Source organism: Geotrypetes seraphini, chromosome 12, assembly GCF_902459505.1.
Source record: "Geotrypetes seraphini chromosome 12, aGeoSer1.1, whole genome shotgun sequence".
NCBI lineage: Eukaryota > Metazoa > Chordata > Amphibia > Gymnophiona > Dermophiidae > Geotrypetes > Geotrypetes seraphini.
In genome coordinates this window covers 57216034-57237362 of record NC_047095.1, presented here as the reverse complement: position 1 = coordinate 57237362, position 21329 = coordinate 57216034, and the positions used below count along the sequence as shown (strand labels likewise).

Here is a 21329-nt window from a genome sequence, read left to right as displayed (position 1 = left end):
GGAACGGTTAATCAGCTGGCTGGGTTGGACGGCAGAGGGGAGTGCAGGACAATCGAGCCATTGTGACATCACTGATGAGGTTGGCTCTTAGGCATTGATGGAATGAGGCATTATGACGTCACAATCTCAGCTCTGCTTCCCAAAGACTGAAACTCTTCACACTACTACTATGAATTATTTCTATAGCGCTACCAGACGCACGCAGGGCTGTGGAGAGTCACAAAGAAGACAGTCCTTACTCAAAGAGCTTGCAATCTAAACAGGCAAGACAGACAAACAGGATGTCACGGCCAAAGTTAAGGGGGACAGTTAATCGGCTGGCTGGGTTTGGAGGGCAGAGGAGTAGGGTTAAGGATTGAAAGCTATATCTAAAAGGTGGGTTTTCCTGTTTTACTTCCCTTCTTAATAGTATCAACTTGAGCTACTGGTAAGATGTTATTTTACTGTTAACCCCATATTGATAACTGCACCCCAAAGTTTGTTGTTAGAGGCTTGCAATACACTGTTTTTATTATTAGAAGTAGATAATCCATTGAAAAAGAATATGTGAGTATTTTCATGTAGCATTTATTCATGTCTTTAAAGTTTACCTCCTTGTAATGTTATTGAACAGATTTGTCTCTTACTAGTTGTTTTCCAGGTGTGATCGGGCATCTTGGCTTATTTTGTTTGTACTTGGTTTTTATGCAGTTGCAAGATGCAAGCGGAGATTTCCGACAAAGTTATTGCCCTACGCTGCCTCAGTTCATCCCTTCCAGTTTTCTGCGAGGGATTCCCTATATCCCGCCCCCTATTCCCCTCAACGTCGGTGTCCTCGCTGAAACAGCAAAAGAAGCCCCTGGTAAGTAGAGGTGAGTGCCGTGTAAAAAAAATACTGGCCCTTTTTGATCCAGAGATTTTGGACAGCTGAGAACTATTCACGGTGCAGCTGTTTTCAGACTGTTCGGAGGTGGTTCCCCACACTTCATCGTGAAATGCCTTGAAATTTGGCGTTAATGCTCACAAGTTTTTCAAACTTTTGTTAACTGAGCCTTCTTTGGATCTGTTTAGCATGGCCCTCATTTTACAAGCCCAATTTTCACTTAAGGTCGAATATGCACATTTCAGACCCAAGTGTGTACAAATGGCAAAGAGGTGTGGTTTGGCTGTATCTTACCGTGTTTCTCCGAAAATAAGACAGGGTCTTGTATTAATTTGTGCTCCAAAAAACGCACTAGGGCTTATTTTCGGGGAATGTCTTATTTTTTTTCATCTACAGCAATGATCTCTCCCTTCCCCTCCTCCCCCCAAATTCTTCCTCTTTCCTTTCTCTCTCTCCCCCCCACCCCCCATGTGCAGCATCAACAGGTTCAAAACCAGGATAATATTGCTTATCTTTGCAACCTTGGAAATATAAGTAGTTATTATCCCAGTGCTGTCACATCATCAGTGATATGGCAGAGAGAAGGCCCTGACAGGGAAGACTGCAAAGCAGCCCGTTCACAGCGCTGCCACGTTTTTGGAGGCCTTAGAGCTGCTGCACAAGGGGATGGGTGAGAGACGAGGAAAGATTGTGTGTGTGTGTTGTTTAACTTTAGCACACACGCATCCATTTCACCTGTACTTTAGAATAGGCTCCATGTTGGGGAAAATACTGGTGAAACTTGAGATGCATTGACCTGCACATCTCAGCTCCTACTTCTATGACCTGGTTAAAATAGGGCTGCATGTGTCCAGAAGATGAATGTGTAGATTTTTTTTTTGTGCAATGTAAAGTTTCAGATTTTATATATACCACCTATAAGAGAACTATATAGGCCAGGGGTCCCCAAAGTCTCTCCTCGAGGGCCAAATCCAGTCAGGTTTTCAGGATTTCCCCAATGAATATGCATGAGATCTATGTGCATGCACTGCTTTCAATGCATATTCATTGGTGAAATCCTGAAAACCCGACTGGATTCGGCCCTCAAGGAGGGACTTTGGCGACCCCTGATATAGGCAGTTGACATGAATCGAATCTAATCTGAGATGTCCGAGTCGAGCTATGCCTAAATAGGTTCAAGGTGACTTAGAAATGAATACAATTCAGTATAGTGCAGGAAGCTCTTGGTGGTACATGACAATATAGATTTGACATAAAAACAAATTCAGATAAAAAAAATTTTAAAACAAGGAAAAGGGAAATGCAATTGATAACAGTAAAAATGAGAGAAAGAAGAAGAAAAAGTAAAATTAAAGCAAATAGATCTGCTGTTAAACGACCTAAGATCCCCCCAGCTGCTCCCTGTTCTCATCAATGTAGAGGAATCAAAGGCCTTAATAAAGGAAAAAGCCTTGAGGTCAGTCTTAAATGTTTGAGGAGAGGCTCTAAGATGCAGTAGAGCAGGCCAGTGAAGTATTTTGTGCAGCCCTGGTCGAGGGCGATGCAGTGTTTTCCTCTGCTGCCCCTGGGTGTTTACCGTCTTGCCGGCTCCCTCCTCTGACTTGCTGCAGCGTTTGCGCGTTTGTGCGGCCCCAGAAACTTTTTTTTTCAGCCAATGTGGCCCAGGGAAGCCAAAAGGTTGGACACCCCTGCAGTGGAGTATTATCTGAAAGAGTGGAGCAGCAACACTAAGGGCTCCTTTTACTAAGCTGCGATAGCATTTTTAGCGCATGCAGGATTTTAGCGCGCGCTACGTGGCTAGAACTAACTAGAACGGCAATTCAGTGCATGCTAAGCGCACGCTAAAACCGCTATCGCAGCTTAGTAAAAGGAGCCCTAAATATTGAGTGGCAAAGGATTTCTAGACAAGTAACCTAAAAGAAGGAGCTACCTATAGGCTACTGGTAGCCAACATTCAATTTTTAGTAAGGGAGTAACGTGATCAAACTTTGAGGTACTAGTAACCAGTTTAACAGCAACATTTTGCATTCATTGGACCTAATGTTGGTCACATGAAAGCCTTGAAACAAAACATTGCAGTAATCTAAATTGGACAAGACTTAACGCTTCATCCAAAGTTCTTAAGGCTTTTCAGTCCAAATGTTTGCTAATGTATCTGAGAACAGTTAAAATATGAGGATGGGAGCTAAGACCAGGGTCCAGGATTACTCTTAACATTTTAACTGGAGAATTAGCCAAAATATTTCCAAAGAGAAACAATAGATCTAGAAAAAAAAGAGCCTGTGCTTTTTATCTAGGTTTAATTTAAACTTTTTGAAGTTTCAACTTACGGGGGTAAAGAATAGAGAGCTTCCTGTGGGAATGTAGTCAAAATCTGTGGTGATGCCAAAACGAGGCTAGGAATTTCTAGAGAGACAACCAGCTTGGAACACTCTTTTGGATGAATAGTGAATACCACCCCAAAAATCTCAGGGAGCTGTTAGGGCTGCTAGAAAGTAATAGTATTGACTTTGGGTGGGGGATGGATGGGGCTGGAATGGATCTTAGCAGGTAGGTATGAATTTGATTCCAGTGGGAGTAGGTGAGGCTGAGTAAAACTTATGTTCCCCTGCAACTCTCTATAAAGAACAGTATAGATTAGTGGTGTAAATGACACCTAAAGAGTTCCGTACAGAGGGCCCGGGTAAGTTGGGAGCCACCCCTGTAGCTGTTTCCATATCTTCTGAGATAGATATCCCCTGCTCTTGGGGACCTTTTCAGATATTTTTCTTGTTAGGGGGTAGGAGACATTTCGTTTTGAACGTCTGTCACTGATAACACGTTTCCCTAAATATACCTGTATGTATGTTTGTTCTCTTTCTCTCTCTCTTTCATTACTTGAAAAAGTTTCCACACCATTGTATGAGTTTCAGTCAGCTGTCTAAAAAATATAATTCAAGATACATTACAGTAGGAATTTGTTCCTTATCGCTCCAGACCATTCTTGATGAGTAGGTATGTGCCCTCTTACCAGCAGATGAGAGATAGAGAGCTCAATAAGTAAAAGCCCTCTGTTCATCTTGCAGAGGTCATGGATTCTAATTCCAACCAGCTCCCCAGCACATATTTTTATTGTGGCATTCTACCTTGCAGTTGCATCTTGATGATCTCACAATGAGGTCACCATTGTGCAGCTGCAAACCTCCATTTGCAATGAAGTAGAAGCCATGCTAAGGTCTGTATCTGGGTTTTTTTTTCTGTTTTAAACCTTTTACAAATGAAGTTATGTATGCAATCGATATATTTTTTGTCATGTGCTTTCTTTGCTTTCAAGAATGAGCTGATTGGAGCACTGTTTGGTCAGAAAAAAAGGGTAACTTTTTAGCAAGAAAACTAAAGCTATGTTTTTCATGTGCTGTGCTTCAGTTAATGGATCTTTTCCTCTAATTAGCAAATAGCATTGGTGTTTGTCTACAAAAATAGAAGGTTTTGCATGTAATATATCTGTTTTGATGTGTCTTATTAATAAAGCAAGAATAAATCCCAGAGAGCTATTTAGCAGATCGTATTAAGAACGTCCAAAGAGTGCCTAAGTTCCATCCATAGAACTCAAATCTATTTGAAGCCCAAACTAAGCTCAAAAGTAGACCTGGTTTTCATTTGCCTACAATATAGGCATGATATGGCTGCCCTAGGTCGCTCAGTGTTATGTAAATGAATCGAAGGACGCCCAAATTGAGTCATTGCCCAAACCACACCTGTCGAGTTAGGCGCGAGTTTTAAACATGGGCGTCCATGAAATTGTGGCTGCGTCTACTAAGTGGCGCTTATGTCCTTTGGAGGCCTAAGTACCAATTATCGCTTGTTAAGACCCTTAATTGGCTCATTAACTACTTAACTTTAGGCATGACTTAGGCGCCCTTTATAGAATCGGGGCCCTAGCATATAGAATCCTTCAGGGACTACCAGAAAGATTATCGAAGGTAAGAATCTAATTGTCCATTAAACCATAAAGGGACACCATTAAAACTCCTAGGATAGCTTCATTATTTAAAGGAAAGCGACAATGGGGCATTTGTATTTTAAAATTATCAATTCATATTTGAAATGACAAAATGGGTAAAGATGATTACAGGAAAATTATTACTCTTGTATTTGAGCATTGAAACAAATTTTCATTCTCCGTTTTGTATATTTTAGCTTCTGCTACAGAGAGCCAGGATTCAGGAGTAATATGTGAGCGTAGCCAACCACCTTCACAGGAGCAAGCCAACTGAGAGCAGTGCGGAGACTGTAAACACGCAGGGCCAGTTATAATTCGCAGTCTACAATAGGGCAACTAAGTTTGTTTGTGTAGCTTTCAAGAAGTCCATCTTATGTGCCAACAAATTTTCTGTAAAATCAGGAAAGCAAAAAATGTGGGTCTTTTGATTGGAAATGTTAAGTTTCAGATTCTATTACATCTACTCAGGAGTCTGTAGATATGTGGATCAATCTGTTCCCGCAAACTGGACTTGCAGAAGTATGAATACTTAAGTTTTGAGCACCTCCCATGTAGAGGCAGAGCACAGAGACCCCTCAAAAGTTTTCTTCTGCAAGTGAACTGTACAGAGGTGTTTCTGATCTGCTTTGCTTAGTTCCCTTTTCTTTTCAGCCTTAAGTTTGGTTTTGCTGAGGCTGCGATGCCCTAAGGCCCCTTTCTTGGGAATTCTCTGCCTGGGAAAGGACGCAGGGTCTGCTGAGCCAGACTGCAGCTCTGCAGGGCAAGCCTTTGGGTGGACCTGAGGAGCCAAAGTGCTGTGAGACTTCAGGGCTCCGGATCTGTTTCCCCTGGGATCCAGCTCACCTTCCGAGTTTCTCAGTGGCTTGAATGCAGGCTGTGGTGCCCTGTGCAAGAACCCTTGGGGATATCTGGGTGCTGGCTGCATAGTTTACCTACCTCTGTCATACTTGGAGGTCCCATGGGGGTGGAAATCTCGGTCGGGGTCGGTCTGACAGGCAGTCCGAAGAGTTCTTGGTTTGAAGTTGGATTTGGAAGCATTTTGAGGCAGAAAGTCCTTTCCTTTTTTCCAGCTTCACAGAAGAGCTGACAGGCAGGCACCCATTATTTCCTATGGGAAAATCGGGGTGGGTCTGAAAATTTTTAATTTTGAGGGTTTCTGGGGTTAGAGTTTAGGTCTCCCATCTCCAAAACCCCTTTTTCTGTGTTTTTGAATTTTCAATTAAGTCTCCACGGGCCGTTTTTGCCGCGATTGTATTGGCGTTGGCCATCTTGGATTTCAATCACTCTTTTTTTCAAAAGCCTCTAGTTGCCTCAAGCCCTCAGGCCCCTCCTTCTATGTATTTTTTTCCAGTGGAACTCTATTGCTTTGGGACATAACCAGAGTGGATACTGTGCTCTGCCTCTATGTTGGAGGTGCTCAAACTGTTAGTATTCACACTTCTGCAAGTCCAGTTCGTGAAAACGGATTGATCACCCTATATGCAGACTCCTGAGAAGATTAACAGAGAGAAGATTATCCAGGCAAGAGCCTAATCTTTCCATATAGCGAGCTGCAGGGAATTAACTTTATAGGTAGAAGGTATACATAATTTCAGACTTGTGCAGGTGCTTTTCACTTTTTTGGCCCCGTTCTGAAAATTAAATTTTGCTCGCTCTGTACAGATTTATACTTAGTAGCTGTTTTAATATAATACTATTTATAATCACTTCTGATGCTTTGATCCTGTCCCACAAAAGAGAAACCTTTCTGTCCTCAAAATGGCATTTAGGGGAGCAAAGTTGGAAGGTTAATCTGAGTAGCCTTCCAGACTTGGCATGCAAAGCAGAGCAATGTTGCTGTATTCACAAAAGTAGTGGATTAAACTGTCCTAAATGTCATACTACTTCCTCCTCCATATCGCCCATCTGTTTGAAACTCTGCTTTCTCCCACAATTTAGAAAGCTAGAACTTTAGCTGTTGGTATCCCTGTCAGTTTCAAAATGTCTCCAGTTGGGAATTGTGTACACTTCCCCCTCCGTATTCGCGAATCTACAGATTTGCTTATTCGTGGTTTTAGATCAAAAAATACATTTTCATTTTTCAGGCTATTTTAAGCCCTGTAAGCCCCCCCTTAAGCCTTACCTGGTGGTCTAGCGGGTTTTCGGGGCAGGAGCGATCTTCCCACACTCCTTCCCTGTGCAGATTGCTCACAGGAAATGGCAGCCTTGAGCTCCCGTAGTCTCTCGAGCCATTTCCTGTGAGCAATCTGCACGGGGCAGGAGCGTGGGAAGATCAAGCTCCTGCTTGAAAACCCGCTAGACCACCAGGTAAGGCTTAAGGGGGGCTTTCATGGCTTAAAATAGCCGGGGGTTAGGGGCAGAACCGGCCCAAATATTATTCACGTTTTTTTCATATTCGCAGGCCGGCTCTGCCCCCAAACCCCCGCGAATGCGGAGGAGGAAGTGTACTCTCTAAACCCTGCATTTGGAAGAGGAGTTTTCCTTCAGGAAGGGGCTAGTGTGTTGGGGAAATTTGATCCTGCAAAACTATTTTGCTTTTTTTTTTCTACGCACAAGCAATGGGGGGGAAGGACAGAAGCTAAGCTCATTTTCCTCCATTTGCATAATTTAAATTGCAGTCTTGCTGAATTTTAATGCAACCCTAATCATTTGATTTTTATGAGTTTCCATTCGTGTCTGATTTAAGCTTTCTAACATTACACAGAAGAGTTGTTCTTGAATTATTTGTGTCTATAGATCCAAAACTTGGTGTAGGGTTGATATTGTGTCGTGTTGTGCTCGTTAGGATGTAAATCACTTTGCTTCTCTGAGTGGTACCTCAGGAGGAATCTGGAATTGGAGACCTTCCATATTTGAACTTCTGCAAAAGATGGCGACTCAGACAGCCAATGAGATACTGCCTGATGACTATGGACACATACGCCTACATAACCGCATTCTTTATCATAACTTATTACCTGGTTTGCCTTTTAATACTCCATAAATTTATCACAAGAGAACATTTTTACTTCTAATGGTTTCTGCTTTATGAGGGCATTGGCTACACTGTCAACTTTTTGAATTTTTTCTTCAAATAGACTGACTCCATTAAGAGATCTGTAATGGGTGGGCAGAGCTACAGGTATCACTACCACCTCTTTGAGAAAGGAGGCATGTAAGAAAGGATGGAAACCAATTGTGTGACAGGTTCCTGTTGCCTGGTAACCACTCATGCATGGTCCTCTTTTATCAGATGGGCCTGCAGAGTTCTGGAGCAAAAACTACAGGGTTCTGTTTTTGTTTTTTTGGGGTTTTTTTTAAGTCTCTTGATATTTTTCTTTGGCCCATCACTCTACAGAAGAAGTTAGAATTCCATGGCAGAGATTTTTGTGGATTTTGGAGAGGGGTGGGATCCTGGAGTCTTTACAGAAAGTTTTCTCTCAGTGATTTGGGGACTGAGTGGATTTTCACAATTCCTAAGAGTGACTGAAACATTTGAAAATTTCCTGGTTAGTCCATCTGACTACGCAGGCTGCGTGCCCTCAGGCAAGAAACAGCAGCTGACATGTGGTGGTGGTGGTGGTGGGGATTTTTGGGATGGGGTTCAACTGCCCATTTGCATTTCTCTTAACAAGCGTGAACAACTATGAAGTGGTTGCAAAGAAGTTAATGCTTCCTATTAACTATAGAAATGAAATATCTAATTGTTTTATAACTCGTGCCCTGGGTACCTGATAAATTAACGGACAATTGTTTTAAAATTCATAATTTTATGATATGAGGGAGACTGATGAGGAGAGGAAACAGAAAATTTCTCTCTCCATCTTTGCTTTGATACTTTTTTTTTGGGGCGGGGGGGGGGAATAAAAAGAATGAAATATATATTTGGATTTTCATAGTTGACTTTAACTCTTACAGAATCAATTGCTCAACGCTGTTCATTTCTGTTGAGTTGGCTGCAAGCCAGCATATATCCCGCAGAAAAGTCTACGAAGCAAAGGTGGGACAGAGGACTACCATGATGCCTTTTATTGTTAAACTGGTTTTAAATAGATTCATTAGTTCTTGAGGTTTTATAGTTTGGTAACTTCAGTTAATTTGGATCAGTTGCTATGTCAACGTGTTCGGGGTTGCCAGACCTGAACTCATTGGATCGGTGACAAGTGCAGAGCAGCTGACTGTATCTTTCACATTTCATGGCCAATATTTTCTGTATTAAAATAAATAAAATGATTTTGTGGTTCATATCAGGTCTTTGGTGTTCTGTTGTGCAAGATTCCCCCCCCCCCCCAAAATGCATGTTTGGATTTAAATTTATTGATGAATTAGGCAGCTGCTGTTTGTGACCTTCCAGTGTCTTTGTGGTTATCCTCTGTCAAGGTTAAGTGCGAAGGAGGAGATCCTGCAGGTGTGCAAAAAGGTCTCTTCCACATAATGTTGATGGTTGTGTTGAACAGTCACTTCCCCCAAAAAGGCGGAATCTGCTAATATACTGTTATACGAGGGTCATTTCATAAATAATGCACACTATATTTTTTAAAATTTACATGGGTTTTTTTTCCAAGTATTTCTTTACAATCCTTCAATATAGTGTCCCTGCTTTGCAATGACTGAGTCCCAATGTTTGGGAAGCTTCATTATTCCATCCAAGACACTGTTTTTGATCAGTTGCCGAAAGGCTCTGGTACCAGCGGAAAAAAGCTCTTCCAGGGATGCAAAACAATGTCCACGCATAGGTTGTTTCAACTTTGGAAAAAAGGTCGAAGCCTAGTGGACTCCCATCTGGACTGTAGGGAGCATGAGGTAATGCTGCACAGCCGTATTTGCGTAGTTTTTCATTGACGACATTCCCTATGTGCGGGCGAGCGTTGTCGTGAAGAATGAGTGGCCCAGCCAAGAGCAACTGAAGTCAGGTTTTGTGCATTTTTCTGTGCATGTTTTGCAAAAAATCACAATAATACACTACTATGACACTTCTTCCACATGGAACTTTGTCTGTGATGACGATGCTTTCATGATCATAAGCAAAAATCATCGTTTGTCTCTTGATTGAACTCATCAAAATTTTTTTGGTCGTGGGGAAGATGGAGCTCTTAACTCGTCATTGAAAAACTACGGTAATACAGCTGGGAGGTGTGACCTTATGCTCCCTACAGTCCAGACTTGAGTCCACCAGACTTCAACCTTTTTCCAAAGTTGAAACAACCTATGCGTGGACATCGTTTTGCATCTCTGGAACAGCTTTCGGCAACTGAACAAAAACGGTGTCTTGGATGGAATAATGAGGCTTCCCGGACGTTGAGACTCGGTCATTGCAAAGCAGGGAGACTATATTGAAGGATTTAAAGAAATACTTGGGAAAAAAAAACAAAAACCATATAATAAAAAAAAAAAATAGTGTGCATTATTTATGAAATGACCCTCGTATATACAGTGTAATTTCAGGCACAGTAACTGACTTCTGCTAGTTTAACTCTATCGTTGTAATATTTTGACCTCTTTAAAAAAAATGGAGAGCTGGCATCTCTATCACCAATAGGTGTTAGCAATACAGTGGTGCCTCACACAACGAACTTAATTGGTTCCAGGAGCAAGTTTGTTATGTGAAACGTTCGTTATGTGAAACGCGTTTTCCCATAGGAATACATGTAAAAAAAAATAATTCGTTCTGCAGCATAAAATATGCTAAGATGACATAAAAAAGATAAATTTTTTGTTATTATTTTTATTTAGATACATCTAAAAACATACATCTCCCTGTCCTTTTACTTCCACTATCTTCCTATCCCATCTCTATTCCCTTTTGTCCCTCTCCCCATGATCAATCATCTCACCACCTCTCTCTGCCCTCACCCTCAGGGTTCAAGATTGCTTCCACTCTTTTTCCTGCCTGTCACCCTATGATTTAGCATCCCTTCTGCCCTTGTCCAATATTTCCCCTTCTCTCCCTCCCTCTCATCCCCTGCTCCAACATGTGCTTTCAGCGGCCTTCTCCCCCCTTAAGCGTCTTTTCTTCTCCACTCCACCTTTCCTCCCTCCCTGCCTCCACCTTTGTGGCGCTTTTGCACCCGACCGACAACAGAACAGGCCCGGTCGGACAAATCTCCCTGTCCTGTAGCCGCGAATCTAAATTACCTTCTTACAGCAGCTGGATTATTGAAGCTGCTGTAAGAGGTAATTTAGATTCGCGGCTACAGGGCAGGGAGGTTTGTCGGCCGGGCCTGTTGTCGGTCGATCGGGGGACCTGACCAGCTGTGCACATTCTTCGGGGCGGACCGCCCCCTCTTTCGTTCGCCATTGCCTTCTTCCTACCTGCCCTGCCGCAGCCGCACACAGCCGACCGGAAGTCTTCCTGATGTCAGCGCTGACGTCGGAGGAAGGGAGGGCTTTGCTTAAGCCCTCCCTCCGATGTCAGCGCTGACATCGGGAAGATTTCCGTTCGGCTGTGTGCGGCTGCGACAGGGCAGGTAAGGAGAAGGAGACTACCCTCGCGGCTCGACCAACCCCGCTGCGATCCAACCCCGCAGGAACCCCGGAAGGATGCAGCTCGGGCGACTTCGTTGTGTGAAACGAAGTACGTTATACGGATCACGACATAAAGTTCGTTGTGCGCAGCGTCCGCTGTGCGAGGCACCACTGTATAATGTTTCTGAAGGAATACTTGTGCATACCAATGTCCAGTGATTCAAGAGTATTAGAAAGATACATATTTGGATTTACATTTAAGATGTACTTGACACAAAAATCCATATGACTTTCAATAGAGATTATTTTTTCAATGTCAGCTCATTCTGGCCCTCTATTTGTTACAGGATAAATTGCATTTATTTAACATTCTATCTCTCACTTTGCAAACTCTTGTGGGAGTCTTGAAAGAATGCTGGTATTCTAAATCCTACATTTCGATGGAATACCACATGTTTATAAATATGAATATAAATCATCTAAAGTGACAAATGACATAAAATAGGCATGGCCACCACTAGAAAAAATTATTTCACAATTATTGTTGGAATTCAGGGCTTTGTTGACCACCATAACATTAATAAGTAAAATTAAAAGTTGTAATAAAAAATAACAAAAAATAAATAACAGATTATAAGAATGCATGAAAAAAGCCTGATCGTCCAAGCACCCACAACCAAAGCTGGTTTTAGACGTATCTAAAACCAGCTTAGGCCTTTCCCCTGCCTCTAAACGCATAGAGCGCAAAGAGGCGTTTTTAGAGGAGGGGAAAGGGCGGGAGGTGGGCCAACCTAGACATAGGTGTACAGAAGGTATAACCAAAAGTTTAGGCAGGTTGCCTAGTCAGCACTTATATGTTTTGACTTAGACCAAGTCAAAACAGGTATAAGTGCCGAAAAAGGGGTCGCTGAGCTGATGGTGGCTGCTACGATCAGCTCAGTGGCCCGGCAACCTACCCACCTCCCACTGCAACCATCGTGGCAGGAGAGATGGCTCATCTCCCCTGCCGCGATAACAATCCCGAAGTGCTGTGAAGAACAGCAACATTTATTTCATGGCTGCACTTCAGAAGGGTAAATGAAAAACAGGTCTCACCTCTTTTCAGTGCCTGTTGAAAGTCTAAAGCTTTTGTCCATCTTGTTGCTTCTGTGTGTGGAGCTATTCTGTACTTGTACCTGCATTGTGGTTGGAGCTTTATCTGTGCTCGTTTCATTGAAACTAAGAGAGTTAAAGCAGGAAAGGGCTGTGGGGTCCCTCCAGTCTGCCCAGTTCACGTTTCGATGCGGTGGTTCAGTCTCCATTTCATATCCAACTTTTCCTTCACTTTCTCCTTTTGAAGGTCCTCGGTGAAAATCCTGTTACCACTTCTGTCTCTATTAGGAGGCTGCTGTGTGTACCTATTCTCTCCTTCCTCTGCATAAAAACATCCCTCCTAAATTATATTAATGAGTTTGTACTCGAGCCTCATACCATGCTTCTGTTCCACAAGCTCCACTGAAACATACTTGCCTCTTCCTGCATAAATATACAGGAGATGTCGTTTTCAGCTAAAAGGAAGCTCCGGAATGAGGGAGAATAGGATGAACCTGAAAGGGAACGGACGTGGGAGTAAACTGAGGAGCACTTCACAGAAAGGGCGGTGAATTCATAGAATGGTCTCATGGTGGATGTGGTGAAGACACTAAATTCAAGAAAACTTGGGACATAGGATCTCTAAGTAATGGAAAGGAGAGTGGATGGCACGGATGGGCCATATACTCCATATGCGCCCGTGATAAATAGTGCACATGAAACATACGCTAATGCGTTCGTGTTACTCTATGGATACGTTAGCACAGCGGTTCCCAACCCTGTCCTGGAGGATCACCAGGCCAATCGGGTTTTCAGGCTACCCTAATGAATATGCATGAGAGAGATTTGCATATAATGGAGGTGACAGGCATGCAAATCTGCTTCATGCATATTCATTAGGGCTAGCTTGAAAACCCGATTGGCCTGGTGGTCCTCCAGGACAGGGTTGGGAGCCACTGCGTTAGCAGGTAGCGTATGCACTAAAACGCTTAGCGCACCTTAGTAAATGAGTGCCATAGTCTCTCTGCCTTGATTTTATTATGTTTCATAATTCTACTACTTTCCTCTAGGAGACACAAACAGGTTTCTAAAAAAGTAATTTAAAAGCATATCCACCTGTAAAAACTGACATCTATATATGTAGATAGATTATAGCCAAGTTTATTAGGATTTGATATCCCGCTTATTGTAAAACACATCTAAGCGGCTTACAATTTTATTTTAATGGGGGGGGGGGGGAGTGTGCCAGTTGGACATGACTGAAGAAAAAAAGGAGAGGGGGGAGAACTACCATGATAGGATAGATTAGATGGGATGTCCGTGCCTAGTCAGTCTCTTCCACCGCTGCCATCTTTGAGAATTCTGAAAGGAGGGGCGTCGGATGTGTACACAGGGGTAGAAAAAAAGAAAAATCTTTTTTTTTTCTCCCCAAAATCTTTATTCCTTTTTTCATATACATCAAGTGTACAATAAATATAGCTCATCATATTACATAATCACTTGAAATTTCAAAACAAAATATTTCAACATAAATTTTCCCCCACCCCCATTCATTTCTATACATATATGTTATACTTCCTATGTGTATTATTCAATTAAAATATGCAAATATTTATGCAAATATTTATTTACATTATTATATCCCCCCCTCCCACTCCTTCAAATTGTCACATAAGGAAAAAGAATAATAAATAATAATTAACCTTAATCATAATAATCTATTACTGGCCTCCACACATCCTGGAACCTTTTAAAACATCCATTTTGCACTGCAAGTAGTCTTTCCATTTTATACAGGTGACAAACTGAATTCCACCAAAAACTGTAGCTTAATCTAGTACAATTTTTCCAATTAAACGTTATTTGCTGGATCCCCACACCAGTAAGAATCATCAGAAGCTTGTTATTTGCTGCAGATATTTGACATTTAGCTCTCATACACATTCCAAAAATAACTGTATCATAGGACAATGCCACATGATTTTCCATCATTAGGTTAACTTGATCCCAGATCGATACCCAAAATGCCTGAATATATGGACAATAAAATAAAAAATGATCCAAAGTTCCAATTTCAATTTTACAATAAGATCTGTTTTGGATTTGGGGAGGTTTATAATCTCGGGTGGGAGAGGGGAGAAAGTTCCACAGCTCAGACCTTTGAACAGAAAATATTGCGCTGCACGTAGTATCTGAAATAATTTCACAAAAGGTAGGAACGATAAGGCAGTTTGGTTGGAGGAACTGAGGATCCGAGAAGGACCACATGGAGTTACCGTATGTTCTGTGAAAGCAAAGAGGAGTTTCTGTAGTGTGTTTCTTTAAAAACAAGCAGTAGGATCTTGTATGTTGCGCGGTGAGAAATGGGGGAAGTCAGGGAGCCGATTTGAGAAGTGGGGTAATGTGATTGAAACTGCGGTGGCTGGTGATTAGTTTTATGGTAGTGTTTTGTATAATCTGAAGTCGTTTAAGATTCTTGGCTCTGATGCAATATCTAAGGAGCTAAAGAGTGGGCCAAAACATTTAAAGCCAATGGTTCTAGAACAGTGTCCCCCAAACATTCTCAAGCCGTGGCACATTAAAGGTAGTAGCCGTGGCTCAAGGCACCTGGAGATACACAGATACCACCATGATGACATCACTCACATGCGTGACATCATCATGTCGATGTCCGCGTTTGGGTGAAGGCCCTCCATGTGGGGGGGTGCCACAAGGGAAGAGGGCCAGAGAGAAGGATAGGTGCTGGCACCTAATGATTGCCCACAGGATGTGCCTCTCGCCACGAGAGGCACATCCTATAGGCAGTCAGCTGGTGAGGGCGCTTCTCCTCCCCAGTGTACCGCGGCACACCTGAAATCTCAGGAGGTACATTGTTCTAGAAGATCACAAATAGAATGGATAGGTCAATGGAGATCACCATTGCATTGGGGGGAGGGGGTTTGGCTATGATTTAGATGGACTGAAAAATAGTATATGTATTCCCAGTGTAAATTGGAAAATTCTGTTTATTTTATGCACTTTTCTGATTAGTTTTGTGCCAGCTCTGAGGCACACATAGGTTTTTGGTACTAATTGGCTTGTTGCTCAAATGGCGTGTGCAGATTGCGCACATGCAACATTGGGTGCCATTTATAGAATCCAGGGGTTAGCATAGTTACTTCCGGATTTATTAAGTATAGCTGGGTTTTGCTAAACGGCGCTAGAGGTTTTTAGCGTGAGAAAGTTCGTTGGTACATATTCCCTAACAAAATTTCCCAAAAATTCAAATCTGCGACTAATGGACTTTCCCTCCACAATTCAAATTTGTCACTAAGAAACTTTCCCGCCAAAATTCATATTCATGTCTAATGGATGTTCCTACCTCAATCCCCTGCCAATCCAGGTTGGAGGATCCACTATATATAAAGTCAAACTGCAGATGTTACAGCATACTCTGAAGAAAGCCACAACATGATGACTGAAACGTCCGTGCTACCTACCCAGATGGGGTGAGACCCATACAACTACAAGAATTGTGACGCTAGCTGTGGAAGCCTAAGAGAACACTTGTTATTCCATCTACTGCTAGCCACCATGAATTGTAAGGGATAAAGACAGAATTGTGACTAAGCCAGACCTGGATATTCTAAATCCTCCACCTCCTTTGATGTTCTATGCAAAATGGGGCTTCACGCCTCCATTTTCTTTGGCTCTTGGTTTAAACTCTGCACCATTGTCCTAAGCAACCTTTTGGAGTATGTCTAATAGAGAATGACACGGTGATAAAATTCATCACCGTTCCCGTCCCCGCGGATAACCACGGGAAACCATCTTCATGTCATTTTTTAAGGAAAGAGGGAAGAATCAGAGTATGAATGGCCACAACCACTGACCCACAAGCTTTGCTTTGAAGAATGCTGGTGTAGAAGGACAGAGGATGAAACAGACACTAGAAAATGACAGTCTCTGGCATCCAGAGCAGATATTGTGATGTCATAATGCCTCATTCCACCAGTGCCTAAGAGCCAATCACATCAGTGATGTCACAATGGCTTCATTATCCTTGGCTCACATAAGAATCAGAGTATGAATGGCCACAACCACTGACCCGCAAGCTTTGCTTTGAAGAATGCTGGTGTAGAAGGATTGAGGTTGAAATAGACACTAGAAAATGACATGGGATTATTTCCCGCGGTTATCCGCGGGGACGGGGACGGTGATGAATTTTGTCACCATGTCATTTTCTAATTGTCTAACCTGCCTTGTTGTTAACAGGCCAAAAAGATTCATTTCTGCCTCATTAATTTTAATTACTGGAGCCAGCACTGTATATATGTGTCCTCTTGTGAGCTATTATTCTGCTCAGTGCCACATGATTTTCCTATATTAATTTTCTTCATATGTTCCTGACTTCTGTAAAATATTAGTCTTTGAAAGGTCCATGTAATGGATGGATGTTAGATTCTCACGACATTCCCCCATCTTATCCACAAATTGAACTCCGGTTTATTTGTTTTGGTACCATACGTGACTTTTCAGAATTTTGCTTGAATGGAACGCTAACAGCAATTGAATTTCTATTGCGTGTGGACTGTCGGCTTCTTCTGTTCTAAATGAAACCAGACTCGGACTTTGTTACATAGAAATAGTTCATTCTATTTGTGCCTTTTTAAGATGCTGACTTTGGGCCCCTGTAACAAAGCCGCAGCAGCGAGTCCTGCACGGCAAATGCAATGCAGCCCATTCAATTCTTATGGGCTGTGCCGCATTTGCCGCGCCGGTACTCACTACCGCCGCTTTGTACAAGGGGCCCTTTATTTGTTTTGTGCACAGTTATCAATTTCACTTGCTTGCCTTTTACTTAGATTCAGAGGGTTCCTTCCCCATCCAGAAAAAAGGTTCGGAACCCATCAATATATTCTCTGACCCTTTCCAGTTCCCTTCTCTCCATCCCCTGATTTGACATGCCACTGTCCTCTAACTCTTCTCCACCATGCCACCAATCTGTGGCTTCTTCCAGAGCAGGGGTGTCAAAGTCTCTCCTCAAGGGCCGCAATCCAGTCGGGTTTTCAGGATTTCCCCAATGAATATGCATGAGATCTATTAGCATACAATGAAAGCACCCCTGCTCTACACTATCAGGCTTTATTTATTTATTTGCAAAGCCTGATTGGCATTTCATATTCAGGCTTGAATCTAGATTCACTCCTAACAGAAGCATTTCTTTCTTTACCTTTAACTGAACATTCATCACATTCAAGTAATCTGGCCACATTTCATCGCCGTTTCTTCCCACGAAAATCACATCAATATAACTAACATTAAGATGTAACCCGTGTATTGTTATCCACTCCACAACATTCTCCGGTGTCATGTCAAAAGCGTGCCGGGACAAAGGCGCGCCCAGACAATTGAGCGCAGCGCGCACCGCCACACCGCTCTAAATTACTGTTTTTAGTGCTCCGACGGGGGGGGGGGGGGGTGTGGGGGGGAACCCCCCCTACTTTACTTAATAGACATTGCGCTGTGTTGTGAGGGCATTGTGGGGGGGGTGGGGGGGTTCTAACCCCCCACATTTTACTGAAAACTTCACTTTTTCCCTGTTTTTAGGGAAAAAGTTCAGTTTACAGTAAAATGTGGAGGGTTACAACCCCCCAAACCCCCATAACACCGGCGTGATGTCTATTAAGTAAACTGGGGGGGGTTCCCCAACAAAACCCCCCGTCGGAGCACCTAAAAACTGTAATTTAGAGTGGCGCGGCGGCGCGCACTGCGCTCAATTGTCGGCGCACGCTTTTGTCTTTTGCGCTGTTGTCTATAAACCCATTCTCCATATAGAAATTCATTTATGAAAAAGTAATAATGAATTAACTAACTCCCTCCTTTGCTAACACAAAGCGCGGGTTTTGGCAGTGGCGGTAACTGCTCCAACGCTCGTAGGAATCCTATGAGCATCAGAGCAGTTACCACTGCTGCTAAAACCCGCACTACGCATTAGTAAAGTAGGGGATAAGAAAAACCTGTTATACTAATGTATTTCCAAAGGTCACGTTAATTGCAACGTATTTTGGAAACTATGTAAGGCAGATATGTCAAACTCTGGCCCTTGGGCCAAATCTGGCCCACAGTGTAATAAAATTTGGCCTGCCAGACAGTTACCAATTTGCACTTAAGCTGGCCCGCCGGCAGACATTTTTGTTACCCAATCAGGTACAAGCGCTGCATCAGCTGTAGGTTCACGCGGCTTCCTGGTCTCACATTAAATCAGCCTGCAGAGGATCGCTGGTCAGCTGTAGTCTCAGCAGCACGTTCCCTTTGCTGCGGTCCCGTATATCAGAGGAGGGGCGGGACCGTGGCAGAGGGAATGTGCTGCAGAGGCTGACGGCAGCCTGCTAGGATCTCTACAGCTGATCAGCGATCCTCTGCAAGCTGCTTTAATATGAGAGCGGGAATCTGGGATGGAGGAAGGGAAGGAAAAGAGGGCCAAATCTCGGGTCACAAGGAAAGATGCCAGACCTCCAGGGGAGGGAAGGGAAACAGAAGGGAAGTAGAAAGAAGGAGACCCAGGCAAGCGCGTTATCAGAAGACAACCAGAGCCTGGGAGCATAGCATGATTTGAATAATGACCAGACAACAAAAGGTAGAAAAAAAATAAATTTATTTTCTGTTTTGAGATTACAATAAGGCAGATTTGATTTGTGTATCCTGCCAGAGCTGGTGTTAGACTGCAGGTATGAACTAGGACCTAAAAAAGAGAGGAAAAGTCTTTTTTATTTATTTTGTTTACATCACAGAGCCAGCATGGGGTTGGAGAGGTTGTAACTCTATATTTCTACTAAGAGGTCCTTTTATTAAGGTGCACATTTAGCATACCTTAAAAAAGGACCCCTAAGTATCGTAATAAAAAATTCAGCCCGCGACTTAGCCTATGTTTTAGATTTCGGCCCCTTATGTGATTGAGTTTGACACCACTGATGTAAGGGATCCTATATTTCCAAATACTGTGTACTGTATATAGAGAAAATGATTTAGCAGCTTATTAGATAAAACTATATCCAATGGATCACATGCACAGAGAAGCATCGCTGATAAGAAATGTCCCATGGTCTTGTATGGTTGCCACTTCAGGTCATTGTGTTTTGACTACAGCTCTTGGAATCATATCGGGATGTCATCAGACTTTCTGAAAGAAGCTGACTGTGACATTGTTCAATCCAATTTGGTAGAGACGATCTCTTTCATTACCATGTTCCAATAGCTGATAAGGACTGTAAAATATAGAACCAAATCCTGCTTCCTGCGAATTTATCAAATGGACTACTAAGACATATTTGATGTAATGGTTACTGAACCCTCCTCATAAGCGGTACAAATGTACTGTACTTGCAGTCTAGATAGACAAAGGTTTGCTATCTGCTTAGGAACATCAAACTACGTGCTTGACAAGGCTGACATACCAGACTGGTGTACTCCAGTACAAGTAAGACGGTGGCCACTGGTTCTGCATTCTGACTGGTTTCTACCAACTGAAAACACTTTCTGGGATGGTTTGGTTTTTAAGTTATAGCAACATTCTCAGTCCTTCACCCAGCAAGCGAACAGAACACACAGTCCTGTGCAGATGTTATTCATACAGCAGGGGGTGCTCTAGTTGCACAGAATTACTGGTAATTGTACCTGTTTCTTATTTCTCTTGTGCAGTTCCCAGTTGAAATGAGTAATGATAACTACTGACTGCATATAATACTGTGCACACACTTTTTCTTGGTAATAAGGATGGAATCCTTCTGCTGTTGATGTGCGGTGGGGCACGGTCATGCTTAGAAATAAAGTAACGCTTTCATCTGCAGCTATGGCCACCGAGGGTCACGTTTTCAGGAATTTGATGTGAGACAGCTCTGTCTGACCTGAGACTCTAAAGCAAACAGACTGTCATTCTATTTGGAGGCAAATAATATTAAGTGCAAAAAAGGCTGTTCTCACTGTGGATGGGCAAAAAACAGATGCTGTCATCATGCCAGTCTTGCCAAACACTAGGACGGATGAGGAGATCATGGCATCACCACAGGCCTGTGCCTCGCCCGTTCTGTTATTGCGCACAGTTTTCTTCATAAGGTATAAGAATTTGCACACTGGGTCAGACCAAAGGTCCATCTAGCCCAGAATCCTGACAGTGCCCAAACCCGATCACAAGTACCAGACAGAACTCCAGAGAGTGGCAAGATTCCTTGCTTTGCCCAGGTCCACTTTAATAACAGTTATGAGCTTTTTCCTCCAGGAATTGGTCCTAACCTTTATTAAAGCTATTTGTTGCCAGAGGATGGGATATAAAGCAGTTATTATAGCTTTAGACTAACTGGCTTATATCGCATCCGTCAACAAATTTCAGAGCTTACCTTTGCTGACTGAAAAAAATATTTTCTGTCTATTTTAAATGTATTATTAGGTAATCTTCATGGAATGTCCCCTAGTCTTTGTACTGTATGAAAAAAGTAAACCTGTTAACTCCACTCAGGATTTTAGTAGGAATAGAGGAGTGGCCAGAGAACCAGGTTCAATTTCTACTGCAGCTCCTTGTGCCTCTAGTCAAGTCTCTTAACTCTCCATTGGCCCAGGTACAAAACAAGTACCTGCATATAGTGTTTAGCGAGTGCTAATTAGTACATGCTAAAACCCCTTTTACTTACCCCCCTTTCAAAGGTACTCGGTACAAGAAGATGTTTGACAACCTACTAGCGACGCAGGCAGCGAAACTTGACCACCCCATCTCCAACTTACTGACAACAACGAGCGACTTCAAATCATTTCGAAAAGGAATCAAAACTCTGCTATTCAAAAAATTTATCCAGTTATCTTAACTCTTCCCTTGTCCTTCTCCTCCCTTGTAATAGTCTCACCCCCTCTTGTAAGTTTTTTCTCTCCCAAGTATCAACCATGTATTCCACTACCTAACTTGCAAATCTTCTGGAAATGTCCAGTTAGCTTCATTGT

At 42.6% G+C, this 21329-nt stretch overlaps 1 protein-coding gene across 4 annotated transcripts in view; it reads left to right on the top strand.

Moving 5' to 3' along the window:
* The window catches only part of DMRTB1 (DMRT like family B with proline rich C-terminal 1), a 29341-nt gene extending 20273 nt beyond the window's left edge, over nucleotides 1-9068 (top strand). The window contains exons 3-4 of one of the 4 annotated variants that reach the window (XM_033916777.1): nucleotides 691-841; nucleotides 8742-9068. In XM_033916777.1, coding sequence (XP_033772668.1) covers nucleotides 691-841; nucleotides 8742-8845 — 255 coding nt within the window. In that variant the 3' untranslated portion in view covers nucleotides 8846-9068. Of the gene's footprint in view, nucleotides 1-690; nucleotides 852-5041; nucleotides 6975-8741 lie in introns of those variants that run through there. The other 3 variants (XM_033916779.1, XM_033916778.1, XM_033916780.1) reach the window with 3 other exon arrangements.
* Nucleotides 9069-21329: the final 12261 nt, after the last annotated feature.